A 16997-nucleotide genomic window follows, 5' to 3' on the forward strand; every position below is an offset into this window, starting at 1 on the left:
CGCATGCCCTCAACATGGGGGTGTGGGTGCTTTGGGGCAAGAGGCGCCCTGCGCCCCCCCACCCCAAAGCACCTTGTCCCCATGTTGATGAGGACAAGGGCCTCTTCCTGACAACCCTGGCCGTTGGTTGTCGTGGTCTGTGGGCAGGGGGCTTATCGGAATCCGGGAGCCCCCTTTAACAAGGGGGCCCCCAGATCCTGGCCCCCCACCCTATGTGAATGAGTATGGGGTACATCGTACCCCTACCCATTCACCTGGGGAAAAAAGTGTCAATAAAAAAACACACTAGACAGGTTTTTAAAATAATTATTAGGCAGCTCCAGGGGTCTTCTTCCGACTTCGGGATCTCTTCGTTCTTCTCCGCGGTCTCTTCCTTCTTCTCCACGCTCTCCGGCCTCTTCCCACGCTCTCCAGTTCTTCTCCCGGGCTCCTCCGCTATCTTCTGCTCTTTTGCTGGCTCTTTTGCTAGTGGTGGCCTAGTCTTCTCCGCCGTCTTCTTCCCTCTTCTCTTCTTCCGATGTTGACACAACGCTCTCTCCCACTGTAATGCCGTATGCGCGGTCCGCAATGACTTATATAGAGATAGGGCGTGGTCCCTGGGTGATGGGACCCCACCCCTTATTATGTCATAGTCCCATCATGCCCCAGGACTGTGACGTAATAAGGGGCAGGGTCACCGAGTGACATCACCCAGTGACCACGCCCCATCCCTATATAAGTAATTGCGGACCATGCATACGGCATTACAGTGGGAGAGAGCGTCGTGTCAACATCGGAAGAAGAGAAGAGGGAAGAAGACGACAGAGAAGACCGGGCAACTGCTAGCAAAAGAGCCGGCAAAATAGCAGAAGATAGCGGAGGAGCCCGGCAGAAGATACCGGAGAGAGTAGAGAAGAAGGAAGAGACCAACCCCCCATGTTGAGGGCATGCGGCCTGGTACGGCTCGGGGGGGGGCGCTCGCTCGTCCCCACCCCATTCCTGACCGGCCAGACTGCATGCTCGGATAAGGGTCTGGTATGGATCTGGGGGGGACCCCCACGCCGTTTTTTCGGTGTAGGGGGGTTCCCCTTAAAATTCATACCAGACCCAAGGGCCTGGTATGCTCTTGGAGGGAACCCATGCCGGTTTTTTATTTAAAATTTGGCGTAGAGTTCCCCCTCAAGATTCATATCAAACACAGTGCCTGTTATTGGCGGGGATCCAAGTCGGATCCCCGTTCATTGAAATTCGGACGTATGTCGAGTTCAAGTCGCGGGGCAAAGTGGGATCCAAAGTAGGATGGCTGTTGTGTCGCACCAGTGTGAACCCGGCCTAAGGCTGGGTTCACACTGGTACGACAAACGCTCTGACATTGGGAACTCGTGTCGCATGACGTGTGAAAATCAATGTTTCCCTATGAGAGCCATCTTAACCGGTTCGACACAAGTCGGTCCGAATTTGAAAATGCTCCCTGCACTACTTTGGTCCGACTTTGGTCCTACTTCAGCCTATTGAATATCATTGAAATCAGATCAAAGTAGGATCCTTGTCCTAACCATCCGACTTGTGACCTCCGATATGGTGATTACAGCAGCAGTAAAAGGAATTTATGTCACTCTGGGATTGTTTTGATTGGCAAAGGACAAGTCAGACTATCTCAAAGTCAGAGCTAAATCTTATCTTGTTCATTCAAGTTGGCTGGAAATAGGACCTAAGCAGGACCGAAGTAGGACAGATGTAGCAGGGCAAAGTAGGATGACAGTCGTATAACAGTCGTGTTATCAGTGTGAACCCGGCCTACAGATTTGAGAGAAATGGGCCTTTTGTGTAGATCTTTGAGCTCAGCTCATGATAAATAGGGGCAAACACAAAAGTGGGGTTTATAATTTTGCTCAGTATATATATATATATATATATATATATATACACACACACACATACAAATATATATACTGTATATATATATATATATATATATATGTATATATATATATATATATATATATATATATATACACACACACACACATACACAGTATCTCACAAAAGTGAGTACACAACTCACATTTTTGTAAATATTTTATTATATCTTTTCATGTGACAACACTGAAGAAATTACACTTTGCTACAATGTAAAGTGGAGTGTACAGCTTGTATAACAGTGTCAATTTGCTGTCCCCTAAAAAAATAACTTAACACACAGCCATTAATGTCTAAATCGCTGCCAACAAAAGTGAGTACATCCCTAACTGAAAATGTCCACATTGGGCCCAGAGTGTCAATATTTTGTGTGGCCACCATTATTTTCCAGCACTGCCTTAACCCTCTTGGGCATGGTGTTCACCAGAGCTTCACAGGTTGCCACTGGAGTCCTCTTCCACTCTTCCATGACCACATCACGGAGCTGGTGGATGTTAGAGACCTTGTGCTTCTCCACCTTTCCTTTGAGGATGCCCCACAGATGCTCAATAGGGTTTAGGTCTGGAGACATGCTTGGCCAGTCCATCACCTTTACTCTCAGCTTCTTTAGCAAGGCAGTGGTCATTTCGGAGGTGTCTTTGGGGTTGTTATCATGTTGGAATACTGCCCTGCGGCCCAGTCTCCGAAGGGAGGGGATCATGCCCTGCTTCAGTATGCCACAGTAAATGTTGGCATTCATGGTTCCCTCAATGAACTGTAGCTTCCCAGTGCTGGCAGCATTCATGCAGCCCCAGGCCATGACACTCCCACCACCATGCTTGACTATAGGCAAGACACGCTTGTTTTTGTACTTCTCACCTGGTTGCCACCACACACGCTTGACACCATCTGAACCAAATAAGTTTATCTTGGTCTCATCAGACCACAAGACATGGTTCCAGTAAACCATGTCTTTAGTCTGCTTGTCTTCAGCAAACTGTTTGCAGGCATTTCATATGCATCATCTTTAGAAGAGGCTTCCTTTTGGGACGACAGCCAGAGCAACAATTCTTTTTCTCAGATCCTCAGAGAGTTCTTTGCCATGAGGTACCATGTTGATCTTCCAGTAACCAGTATGAGAGAGCGATAACACCAAATTTAACACACCTGCTCCCCATTCACACCTGAGACCTTGTAACACTAACGAGTCACGTGACACCGGGAGGAAAAAATGGATAATTGGGCCCAATTTGGATATTTTCACTTAGGGGTGTACTCACTTTTGTTGCCAGCGGTTTAGACATTAATGGCTGTGTGTTGAGTTATTTTGAGGGGACAGCAAATTTACACTGTTATACAAGCTGTACGCTCACTGCTTTACATTGTAGCAAAGTGTAATTTCTTCAATGTTGTCACATGAAAAGATATAATAAAATATTTACAAAAATGTGAGGGGTATACTCACATTAATAAGCCCTATCCTGAAAATAAGACCTAGCATGAGTTTCTGGGATAGCTGCACCCCGAAAATAAGCCCCAGTTAAAGTCCTTGTAAAATCATGTAATCCGTTCTGTAAAAAGGATTATATCATGTGCAGTGTGTTGCCTTGTGTAACTTTATTGTTGAAAATACCTTATTTACAGCACCGCTGGGCGTGCACGTGACCCGCCGGAGCTTTTCTCTTCTCCTACCGGTTAATGTCAGCAGCCCCTCCCTCTACAGTGCTCAGAGCAGGCTGATGTCGTTGGGGATCTCGGCCTCTCCCTCTGCAGTATTCAGAGCAGAAAAGAAGAGCTCCGGTGGGTCACATGAGCACCTAGCGGTGCTGTAAATAAGGTATTTTCCACAATAAAGTTACACAAGGAGACACACTGCACATTATATAATCTTTTTACAGAACTGATTACATGGACTTTAACTAAGGGTTTTTTTGGGGGGATTACAGAAATTCAATGCTGACTCCTGAGCTGACAGGGGGAGGAACTTTTTTGTACATGCCGTAAATAAGACATCTCTTGAAAATAAGCCCTAGTGTGTTTTGTGTAGCCAAAATTAATATAAGACCCGGTCTTCTTTTCAAGGAAACCCGGTATATACACACACTGGGCTTTTTTTCAGCGGGAACATGGGGGAACGCAGTTCTGGGCACCTCCAGCACTGAATGTATATGCCAAGGGGTGCTGGGATGTGCTGGAGTTTCTATTGATGCTGGCTGCTGGGGGTTCTATTGTCGCTGAGGTATCTATTGATGCTGGAGAAGTATTTTACTGCTGGTAGGGAGATCTATTGTTTCTGGGGGGTTAATTGTTGATGGGAGAGGTATACTGTTGAGGGAGGGGGCTATTGTTACTGGCTGCTGGAGAGTCTATTGATGCTGGATACTGGCAGATCTATTGTTGCTTGTGGGGTATTTTCTTGTAGGGTGATCTATTGTTGTGAGTAAGTATCTATTGTTAATGGGAGGGATCTATTTTTCTGGAGAGATCTATTGTTTCTGGGGGGGTCTATTGTTGCTGGGAAGGATCTGTTGTTGCTGGGAAGATCTATTGTTGCTGGAGGATCTATAGTTGCTGAGAGGGATCTATTGTTTCTGGGGATATTTATTGTTGCTGGGGGATCTATTGTTGTTAGGGGGATCTATTGTTGCTAGGGGGATCTATTGTTGCTAGGGGCATATATTGTTGCTAGGGGCATATATTGTTGCTAGGGGGTCTATTGTTGCTGACTGCAGGGGACCTGTTTTACTGACTTTCATTAACAAATTCCATACAAACTACTTTGCACCAAGAAATTATACTTTTTCTGTATTCTCTTGGTAAAAGGTGGAACCAAGGGATGGTGCGCATTGGTGGGTAGGGGGGCGAAGGAAATGGGGATCAGAAAGGGGGAGTATCTGTACCTATCCTCTGAGAAAAAAGCCCTGCATATACATACGTACACACATACAGTATATATATACATATATATATATATATATATATATATATAAAACACATATTGTATATGAATATATTCTAGATTAAGTTTACCAGATTTCAAAATAAAATCCAGGGACACCCTACTAACCATGCCCACTTTAATCACATTTACAAAGCACAGTCTTGTTTGTAGCCACATCCACAAAATCACACCCCAATATTAACACACTTTTGAACAATTAGTCACATACGTTTGGTACAAGGCAAAATACAGATATTAAATAAGAGGCACCAAGATATGCATGCATGGTTAGGAAGGACATTTTAAAGGTATCAAAGTAGTAAAATGCCTACAGAGCACTTGTAGGTGTGACCAATAAAGTGGTTGTCTTCACAGTGACCGCAGACACTTGTGGTAGGGAGACACACAGTAGCGGGTAGTACAGAGTTCAAGGGTCAATGGTAAGTAATAGTAGGTGAGAGGCACTTATTCCTGTGCACCCAAGACCAAGCCCAATCATCTAAAAAGGTCTTTTACTTTGTGCAAGAACCTTACAATTTCAATATTCTATATTGATCCAAACATTGGAAAAGATTATACCTGCACACATAATCATAGATACAAGCATTTTTTTTATTATTAGTAAAGATAAAATAACATCAATATGAAGTGCTTATATTTCCTCTGTAGACTCACAAATATAAAACAATTCCCCCCTGTCACACGGGACTAGCACTTTAAAAACAAGCAATCAAAAGGCATAAAGGAATTCCATAATAATCTCTGTATTCCAAGGAGATATATATCCTGAATCAAAACCCCAAATCCAATCTCCTTCTTAAACAACAAATCCAGTTACTGTGTTGTAAATTACACAATGACGCCTCCTTCCTGGAACCACTCGTCAGACTTAAGTCTTTTATGTACAGAACTCCAGGAAGGGTATGAGTTATGTTAATGAAAGTCTCGTTATGAGTATAGCTGTTGGGCATAGAAGACCATCAACAGTCAATAATGGAAGTGCAAGTTAGCAATATAAAACACTTGAAAATATAGGTGCATAGAAATATGGATTTTGTATATTTTTGTTGTAAAGTGGTCACCTCAATGTATCAAACTTTCTAAGTATGTGTGTGCAAATGGGAATTTACCTACAACTCAGTCCAGGGAGTAATGGGCATATCTGTAACATTCAGCATGAATCAAAAATAATTCCTTACTTGCACCCAAATATGTGTTAAATAATAAATAGTTCAGTCTTGTGTTTTGATCCACCACTCCTAGATCAAGCATCATAGCTGGCAAAAGTCAAATATTGATACACCTGTATACATTACCCAGGTAATACATGCAAAACAGGCAGTGCATTCGTCCACTTGTAGTTCTTGGATACATTTAGAGAAGGATTCAGTAGAGTAATCAGAAGTCATACATGGAATTCCAAGGTGGTCAAAAAATTCCAAAAGCAAAAAACAATAGTAGTATAGATTTTACAAAAAGAAAGTAAACAAGAACAAAAGTTCAGGTCATAACATCTGAGTCAACATGGAAGTGAGGTGACTATACAGAATACATGGATATTTAATTTAAAGAAAATTTTAACAATCACATTACATGAAGCCATGGGTACACCCTGCTCATATATGTAGGTGTCATATACAAGCTTATACAACGGTAGTGATTTACTCCAATTTCACTAGTAGCAAATCAGTTGTCAGTCAACAAAATGTCTTGCTGAAGGAGATCTAAAATTTAACCATCTATCTTTATATTAAATGTAATTTACTAAGAATTTGCCTGTAGGTATAGGGTAACTTTTCAAATAAATTAAGTCTGTCCAGCTTTAGCATTCAGGTTTCTACTGTGGGAGTTTTTTTTTTTAGGACTACCATCCTATCAGCTGTAGGATAACGCTGTCAAGAGAGCCAAAGCAGTGCAATTATATATAGAGTAGAGGAATGAAGAGCTGAATAATGCTTGAACACATACTGATGAATTATCAATGACATTATAGTTAAATGTCATTAAAGACTCAATTGAGTTATAGTTAAGTTAAAGACTCAATTCAGAGTCAAAATGACATCCCAGTTGCAAGTTAGATTCACACTTTTTTTTAAATTTATATATGCCTATTCACACTGAACAGATTTAGGGTACTTCTAGCAAAAACCTATCCCAGTATTTAATATATCATTCTAATATTATTAGTTTCAATTTCATATCTTTCTACATATTAAAGAGGAGCTACACTCTCCTACTCAAAGATGCATTAAAAACATCCCCGTAATCCTTAGCAAACGCTATTTTAAATTTGGATATTGTCAATACATTAAATGAACTGCTTACTTGCCAAATGCCAGATTACTGGCCCTCATGAAATGCTGGTGGCGTTCATCTTAGGTCTGGGCATCTGAAGCCAGCGCCAGTGAGTTCCGGAATGTAGTGCAGCTGGTTTACCCAGCATGCACCTCCCGATATTGCACATGCACACTAGTGACGCGTTGTCCTGATCACAGACTCTGTACTTCCTCCCAGAAGATCCTCTCCTTAAAAAATGGTACCTAACTGCTCCCAGTCAAATCATTTCCTGTCTCGAAAAACTATGAGATTACACTATTAGACTACCCAAAGACTCCTGGAATAGATGGCGTAGATATCCCAGGAGTCCAAGGTAATCGCCTAATGATGTAATCGCCTAGGTGGTGAAAGTGAAGGCAAACTGCATTAAAAAAAAGGTAGTTATAAATAAAAAAAGAAATGATACTAAACATTTGAAACTGTACTGCAGATGAGTATTATAATAAGAGGAAGTTAAAAAAATTGGCAAAGCTCCGCTTTAATTTGTTCAACAAAAATGATGTTACGTACAACAGTTTGGGTTAAATTTTATGCAACTCCGCTTTAATAACCAGTATTTTAGAGAACAGAAGTATGATTTGTTTAGTATTCAAGTCATGATTTAAATATATGGATTTCACAATTTTATTGTAGTTATTTAAACTAAAAAAGAAAGAGTAAATTTATGATCTGTTAAGAATAACAATAAACATAGTACCTTCTGAAAATGGTTCCCATTCATATAATCTCCCCATAAACGGCTTGTTGTTATAGGATGCACACTGTACTTCTCTGGTGCCTCTGTTGTTCCCTGGACACAGCTGCGAAAACAAATACCCAGACAAGGGTTTATAATTCAGAGTTAATAACTGTCTCCACAAGAGCTAAAGAGATCTGTACCGCATGTCATTTTTATACAGTGATTTTACTACATATACATATCCTTAGATTCACCCACTTCGAGAAGACAAACCATCTTGTGTTTGTTTGCATGTAAGTTGGACATTGCATGCATACGCCACCTGCATTTACTAAACATGTGGCATGTTATCTAAACTGATTTCAGATGAACTATAAACTTTAGCGTTCTTCTCACCTAATGTTTATAGAGATGTCTACCTTTTAATACTATATTATGCATAGTCGAATAACCACACAGAGAAACATGTGCAAATTACTATGGAGGCTGATGAGTGGCGACAGATGTCTTATCCGTGACTTTTAGCAAGGGCCCACATACTGTATGAGTAATATTCTTTATTGGAAACAATATGATATTAAAGTGTAATACAAAACCCATGTTTTGGGGTTATTTTTTTGAGAAGACATCCAGACTAACTTTATAACATTGGTCCTATTCTATGAATATGTTGTAATTAACTTCTTCTAGTTGGTTCCCAGACTGCTGCCCCTACCAGCGGCGGCCCATCCATAAGGAGCGCAGGGATTCCACCCCCCTAATCTCTATGCATCCAGCCCCTAATCTCTATGCAGGGCACAGGCTTTTTTTCAAAGCATGTGGTTAGGCTTCACGGAGGCTCTAATTGGCTTCTCCTGGAGGCTCTAATTGGCTTCAAAAAGGGTGGGCTCGGGGCGCAGAGCACTGCACTCTGAGCTCACTCACTTCACTGTTGTATTCCTGCTTCTCCTCCCAGCCAATCAGGACAGGAAGCGGGTCCCGAGACCGGATTGTCCAGGAGAAGCGACCAGGTTGGCCGGGAGGAGAAGTGACCGGATTGGTCGGGAGTAGAAGCGTCCGGATAGGCTGGGAGAAGAAGTCAAGGGAAACTGCTTGGGACCTAGATGGGGTAAGTGCGGGGGCTGGTGGGCTTATTACCAGGGAGGGCGAGCGGGGTTGGTGGGAGGGTTTGTTTGCTGCCCCCCCAGAAAATGGAGCACCAGCCGCCACTGGTTTCCACCTTCCTGTTAGCGAGTGTGTTCTTTAGCTAGCCGGTTGCTAAGGAGACATCCATGTGTGCAAGTTCCTTCCTTAGCTGAGCTGTGGGCATCCATAGACACACACAGCGACCGGCAAGCCACACCCATACTCCTCTCTACACCCAGCACCATGCGCCTGGGGAAGTTCATATCTAAAACTTTAATGAATAAATATAACACCTAAAGCGGAGTTCCAGCCTCAAAAAAGTTTTTTTTTTAAAGTCATCAGCTACAAGTACTGAAGCTGCTGACTTTTAATAAGGACACTTACCTGTCCAGGGAGCCCGCAATGTCAGCCGATTTGTCCACCGACTCGGATGCAGGTGCCGCCATTACAACTAGTTGAAACCGGCAGTGGAGCCGTCAGGCTTCACAGCCGGTTTCCTACTGCGCATGCGCAAGTCGTGCAGAGCTTTCTGAATGGCCATCTCATCTTCACAGGTCTCAGAAGGCAACGGGGGAGGAGGAGGGCTCACTGCAGAAGAAGAAAGGACGTACTTCACTGCGGCCCAGCTGGGACGGAAGTACACCTTTGTACTTCTTAAAAGGTGGGAAAATAAAAATAATACTATATTTAACCAAAAACCTGTGGTGGTCTTTAGTTTATGAACTCTGCTTTAAAGCTGAACCTCAAAATTATGAAATTAAATGTATTAAATATACTGCACAGTGCAGGTTATCACCTTCATTCCAGAGCGATAGCTACTCCTCCACTAGATACTGCCAGACTTGCAGTTTAAATGTTACATTAAAAACACTTCCCCTGAACCCAGGTCATCATGCACCACCCATCGAAGGTTGTAATCAAACAGCCATCGCTCTGAGTACTGAAGCTCAGAACATTACATACATCACATTACATGAGCAATGTTCTGTACTGCAAAAAAGGACTACCCACCACTGCCAAAAGATGAAAACAGAAAGAACATCTAATATCACCAAACCGGCCAGATGAATACTAGAAAAAAAGGAATGTATACATTGACTATTTTTTGTTTTTATTTTTTAATGGGGAGGAGGAGGGCACGGGGTTTCTGTAAAGCTAGACTTCAGCTTTAAATGTTAAACCTGTCATGATAGAAATATAAAGGGTGCCATTGTTGATTCCTTTATGAAGGTTCCCACTGCTAGGCTGTTATGCTAGCCTGCTAGCTTCAAAACTTTCTTGCTGATCTGATACCTGTATGCAGATCAGCAAAAGTCAAAGAAAACATCTTTATCTGCCCATTTGATTTACATCAGTGACTCATAAGTACTAAAGAAACAAAGGCAGCATTACATCCAAGCAAGTTTCATCCAAGTTTCTTTTGAGTGTAGGAAGGACGATCCCTTTAATTGGCTTGGTCCTTTTAAGAGGTGCACACTAATGATGTCATGATAACTTGAAATTGCTGGGGACTGTGTATTACAGACAGCATGGGCAAGAGAAAGGTAGGTGACAAATGGTGCATACTTATGACCTTTCATTTATTCCCCTGCCTCTCCATTCAGCCACATAGAATGAGGAAAGGAAGCCTGTATAAGCTTAGAATCCCAGGGGCATGGCCTGATGCAGCATGGAGTAGGACGTGTGTGACCTAAGTTCCGTCCATTACTCCTTTTCTAACTGATCCTGCACTCTGGAAATATCCTGTACCAGCCTGGGAAATCCCCCTGAGGACCCTGCACATATAATGCCGGAAAGCAGCGATGCGGTGCTCTCCCACAGGGCTGTCGCATTTAGGAAAGACCGTGGCTTCGGCCTAATCCCAGAGGCTCACGGCCATCTTGCTCCTCATCCCTGCCTTGTTGACTTCTGGATCCCTCCTCACAAGGTACTGAGAGACACCCCGCTCGCTCACCGCTGCCTACAGCCTACACAGTGCCACTTTCAAGCACTGGCCTGCGGACGATCCCCAAACTCCAACCCGTGAGTGGCGGCCATCTTGCTGCACCCCGGTGAGCCTCCCTATCTCTTCTCCGACAGATTCTGGCCCCGCATTGTTGCTGGAGCACCCTGGCCTGTCAGAGTGCTATCCCTGGCTCTGTTTCCAGTGGGCATCCAGCTTCATCAGAGGTGAGTAGCGGTCGCGGCCTTATCCCTGGTGCCATACACAGTGGCCATCTTACTGTACCCTCCATCAGTGTCCATACTCAACCCAGGCCTACATGCTCCCCTGGTGCCCAGCTCACCCCCTATTCTGACACCAGCATCACCCAGCCTGTTACACCTGCCTCCTCTTTATATTAGCCATGGCTCTGACAAAAACTAAGTTGGATGCGGCTGCCAAGCTAGACAAATATCGCAGAAATGAGAAGGACAACCTAGAGGAAGATGGTGGAGCCACGTCGAAGGGGAGACAGCGGGAGCAAATACGGACAAGGTATTGGAGGCCATCTCTGCACTACAAGCCACCCTTACGACTAAAATTGAGGAGGTGAAGGTGGATATTTCCCTGGTCCGACAGGACCTCCATAAGCTCAAGGAGCGGGTTAAGACCTTGGAGACCAGATTAGGGGAGGTGGAGGATGCGATCCCGCCATTACAGAATTCATCCGAATGCATGCAGTACCAGATTAATCCACTCCTGGGAAAACAGAACGACATGGAGAACAGACTCCGTAGGTGCAACCTTCGCTTTATTGGTCTGGCAGAAGGGACTGAGGGGAAAGACCCAACTGCATTCCTAAAACAATTGCTGATCACAGCGTATGGCAGAGAGGCCTATTCAGCCACATTTGCTGCTGAAAGGGCACACTGCATGCCCGCCAGGCAGCCGCCACAGGGTGCCCCTCCATGCACGTTTATTGCTAAACTGCTGAATTACAAAGATCATGACACAGCACTACGCATGGCATGAGTGAAAGGCAATATACCCATTGGCAATGTCAAGGTGGCCATTTTCCCAGATTTTTCCACTGAAGTACAAAAGCGAAGACAAAGTTTTACTGAGGCCAAAAGATGCTTACGTATCAAAACCCCTAAATATTCCATGCTGTTCCCTGTACGCCTTTGCGTAGAAGAAGATGACTGCGCCATTTTCTTTGAAACTCCTGAGGACACCATCGCCTGGCCGAGAAACCAACAGGAAAGCAAATGATTAACCTACAATATACAGTACACGGCTGTGTACTGCAACCAGGGACCACAAGCCTCCTTCTCTGCACTTTTCTCAGGTACTGTAGACTTCCTACCAGGCCTCCCTTTTAATATCCAGTTTGCCGTCTGCACTATTCCCCCATTTTCTCCCCTGCACAACATACTTAGGCTGAAGCTGCTTAAACAGCTTAAACATTCCCCTTTACAAACGGAGAACTACTACTAGAAGCTTAGAGTCCCTGTGATTGTATCTTACTCAAGCACCAATAAGAAATAAAGGAGAAAAAAAATGAAATATGTGATGTTGGGGAGAGGGGAATTAAAGCAAACCTGTTGCTTTGCTTTAAAACCTTCCTTTGCACCTCTATTTACTTCTGCTGGTGACGAGATTATCTTTTCATCAGAAAAGTTCTAGTTCTGTGTACTACTTAAAGCAGTGGCAAAATGCCCTTCATCTTCATTGCTATAGCCAACCCCTCACAATAACAGTCAATTTTGTTAATATGCATATTGGACAACCAGTGAAGGAATCCTGATCTTAAGTCCTTGAACTGTTGTTTTAACATCCATAGTGGTGAAAAAAGCCACAAGATAAGGCAAGGGCTGGAGTTCATGTAACTACCATCACATTAGAATGGGCAAAATGCCATCAGAAGATGGTAAAGTGTTTTGCTGTTACAGTGCCTTTAAAAAGTATTCATACCCCTTGAAGTTTTCAACATTTTGTCATGGTACAACCAAAAACGTAAACGTATTTTATTAGGATTTTATGTGATTGACCAACATAAAGTGGCACATAATTGTGAAGTGGAAGGAAAATGATAAATGGTTTCAATTTTATTTACAAATAAATATCTAAAAAGTGTAACGTGCACTTGTATTCAGCCCCCTTTACTCTGATACCCCTAACTAAAATCTAGTGGAACTAATTGGCTTCAGACGTCACCTAATTAGTACATAGAGTCCACCTGTGTGTAATTTAATCTCATTATAAACAGCTGTTCTGTGAAGCCATCAGAGGTTTGTTAGAGAACCTTAGTGAACAAACAGGATCATGAAGGCCAAGGAACACACCAGACAGGTCAGAGATAAAGTAGTGGAAAAGTTTAAAGCAGTGTTAGGTTATTAAAAAATATCCCAAGCTTTGAACATATCATGGAGCACTGTTCAATCCATCATCCGAAAATGCAAACAGTATGGCACAACTGCAAACCTAACAAGACATGGCCGTCCACCTAAATTGACAGGCCGGGCAAGGAGAGTATTAATCAGAGAAGCAGCTAAGAGGCCCATGGTAACTCCGGAGGACCTGCAGAGATCCACAGCTCAGGTGGGAGAATCTATCCACAGGACAACTATTAGTCGTGCACCCACAAATCTGGCCTTTATGGAAAAGTGTCAAGAAGAAAGCAATTGTTGAAAGAAAGCCATAAGAAGCCCTGTTTGCAGTTTGCGAGAAGCCATGTGGGAGACACAGTAAACATGTGGAAGAAGGTGCTCTGGTCAGATGAGACCAAAATTTTACTTTTTGGCCTAAAAGCAAAACACTATTTGTGGCTGAAAACTAAGACTGCACATCACCCTGAACACACCATCCCCAATGTGAAATATGGTGATGGCAGCATCATGTTGTGGGGATGATTTTATTCAGCAGGGACAGGGAAGCTGGTCAGAGTTGATGGGAAGATGAATGGAGCCAAATACAGGGCAATCTTAGAAGAAAATCTGTTAAAATCTAAAGATCTAAATATAATTGAGAATCTGTGGGAAGATTTGAAAATTGCTGTTAACAGAAGCTCTTCATCCAATCTGACAGAGCTTGAGCTATTTTGCAAAGAAGAATGGGCAAAAGTGTCACTCTCTAAATGCGTAAAGCTGGTAGAGATATACCCAAAAAGACTTGAAGCTGTAATTGCAGCTTAAGATGGTTCTAAGAAGTGTTGAAAATGGAAAGTGCAACTGCAAATCTACCGAGACATGGCCGCCCACCTAAACTGACAGACCGGGCAAGGAGAGTAGATCAGAGAAGCAGCCAAAAGGCCCATGGTAACTCTTGAGGAGCTGCAGAGATCCAAAACTCAGGTGGGAAAATCTGTCCACAGGACAACAATAAGTCATGCACTCCACAAATGGGAAGATGAATGGAGCCAAATACAGGACAATCTTTCATTTTGTTAAGCGCTGTGCAAACTGTTGGCGCTATATAAATCCTGTATTATAATAATAATAATAATCTTAGAAGAAAATCTGTTAGAGTCTGCAAAAGACTTTAGACTGGGGCAGAGGTTCGTCTTCCAGCAGGACAATGACCCTAAACATATAGCCAGAGATACAATGGAATGGTTTACATCAAAACCATATTCATGTGTTATAATGGCCCAGACCTAAATTCAATTGAGAATCTGTGGCAAGACTTGAAAATTGCTGTTCACAGATGCTCGCCATCCAATCTGACAGAGTTTGAGCTATTTTGCAAAGAGTGGGCAAAAATGTCACTCTAGATGTGCAAAGCTGGTAGAGACATACCCAAAAAGACTTGCAGCTGTGAAAGGTGGTACTACAAAGTATTGACTTAGGGGGACTGAATACAAATGCACGCCACACTTTTCACATATTTATTTGTAAAAAAAATGTGAAAATCATTTATCATTTTCTTTTAACTTCACACCTATGTGCCACTTTGTGTTTCTATCACATAAAATCCCAATAAAATGCATTTAGGTTTTTGGTTGTAACATGACAAAATGTGGAAAATTTCAAGGGGTATGAATACTTTTTCAAGCCACTGTATATATCATGTGAAGGTGGTTAAGCTAGACTCAGATTTTCGGTTAAAATGGAAACTCTTAAAAGAGATGTAACATAGCTCTGGTTTTGAGCAAAGTTCCAAGTTTTTAGCAGGTGTTGCTACGCTGTGCCTAGAGATTACGTTGAATACCCCTGCACCACTAGCTTAGCTTTTCTAAAAGTTACTGAAATCCTGCTAAGCATATACATGACCTTTCAAGTGATTGCAGGTGTTTTTACACACCATGGGAGCTACCCAACCTCACCAACCCTACACTACCAGCTTTATATGCTTAAAAGAAAAAGTGACAGCCAGCCACTCATATATCATCCTATCCCACCCATATACAGGCCCTGATTTAGCTCCAGGAGAAACATTTAGGCATTAAGTCTTACGGAGAACATTTATTAGCTTTGTCTGATTTTTTTTCAGTCATTCTTTGCCAAATATAAGAGTAGCATGGGGGTGTCTCCTGCGCACAAAGACATAAATATAAGTTATACATTACAATCTATTAGACTAAACAAGCCTTATATCATAAATATGATTCCCTCTAATTACATTTTTTTACTGCTGACCGTAGTTCAGCATATTTACTGCATTTTAAGAATATGTAAATATTTGAATATTCATAGCTTGGCCACAGTTCTATCTTAAAGAAATCCTGTGGTAGAGAAGCATGAGCAAAACCAGTAGAATAATGTGCTAGCTGACATCACACTGACTCCAGGGATGCCTTGAATTGATATTTGCACTGCTTTTGCTGTTAAAGCCAAAGCTTATTTATTTATTTATTTTATCAAAAGGGCAAAGGATATGGCACTTGTATTGAATAAGAAGTGTCCTACGTGTTGCTGGCTGCTGTTTTCAGTGAAATCCGAACTCCTCTTCCCCCCTATACTCAAGCAGCGGGTTTTAGTGACATCATCGCATATGGACCAGGAAGTGGTCAGGATTACAGTTTTTTATGATGAATAAGGCTGTATACAAGAGCAAAAAAAGCTTATGATGGTTCCGTTTTCCTGTGTATACTGAGGAACAGATGCACTGATTAATGTTAGTTTGGTTTTAAGAGTTTTTAATAAATGTGTTTTAAAGCAGTATACACTATGTGGTACTTGTTTTGTTTGCCTTGAGTGATGCTTGGAAGTGAATAATGTCGGCAAGTTCTGGACCCCAGGAGGGGAACAAAGGTTTATATGACCCATATAATATATGGATCATTATTTTAAGGGGAAAGCACATCTTTACTGGTATTTGAAGTGCAGGAAACCAGTGGAGGATGAAAATTGCTATATTAACAGAGGGACAGGCAGATGAATGAAAAGTCTGCCTCCTCCATTCAAAGAGCACTTTTCATTTAAGGAAGCTATAGTACACCTTCTATGAACAGCGGAGGGGGCCAAAAGGGCAGGCATAGTTGACTCTCCTGACAAGTACCTACGACAAGTCCAGAAGCTGTATTAATCGCTACAGCACTGGATTGCAGATGCTTGTATAGGGGTGGGCAGAGGACTTTGGATTTCAACTAAAACCAACACAAGGGACACTTTTCATCCAAAATAAGTACCATCCTTTGTGCTGATTTGAAAAAATAAATAAATAAATGTAGGCTTTAATTTGTCACGACGCCTGTTTTGTTTCAACCACAGGATCTCTTTAGGCATCCATAACTATATGCAAACTTGGTGAAGGACAAAAGGTTCAGCAATTAAACTGTTTGTAAACATCCATCTGCCATCTAACCAGCATTAGGCCTCATGCACACTGGACTGCTCCTAGGTGCGTTTTTTTTTTTCCTGCCTCTAAATGCTTCTGCATGTTACCTCCATGCACACATAGGCTTTCAGAGGAGTTTAAAGGCAGAGCAAAAGCCTAATAGGCGTGATTAGTGCCTGAGTGTCAATACAATTATTCTGGCCTATGAAATGAATGAACACCCAAGTGCTTGACTCCTGTAAACGCGCTTAAACACGTTACACATTTTTACAAACATCAGACCTTTCTTTCTCCCAAAACGCTGCTGATGGGAGGAAAGGCTTCTAGGAGAGTTGGCA

The 16997-nt window shown here is 42.5% G+C and overlaps 1 protein-coding gene across 1 annotated transcript in view; it reads right to left on the bottom strand.

The window, feature by feature from the left end:
* THSD4 (thrombospondin type 1 domain containing 4) overlaps window positions 1-16997 on the bottom strand; it is a 1111101-nt gene that overhangs the window by 736437 nt on the left and 357667 nt on the right. The window contains exon 6 of the mRNA XM_073618833.1: window positions 7854-7956. Within this exon, the coding sequence (XP_073474934.1) occupies window positions 7854-7956 (103 nt within the window). The remainder of the gene's footprint in view (window positions 1-7853; window positions 7957-16997) is intronic.

The sequence above is a fragment of the Aquarana catesbeiana genome, linkage group LG03 (assembly GCF_042186555.1).
Source record: "Aquarana catesbeiana isolate 2022-GZ linkage group LG03, ASM4218655v1, whole genome shotgun sequence".
Classification (NCBI taxonomy): Eukaryota; Metazoa; Chordata; class Amphibia; order Anura; family Ranidae; genus Aquarana; species Aquarana catesbeiana.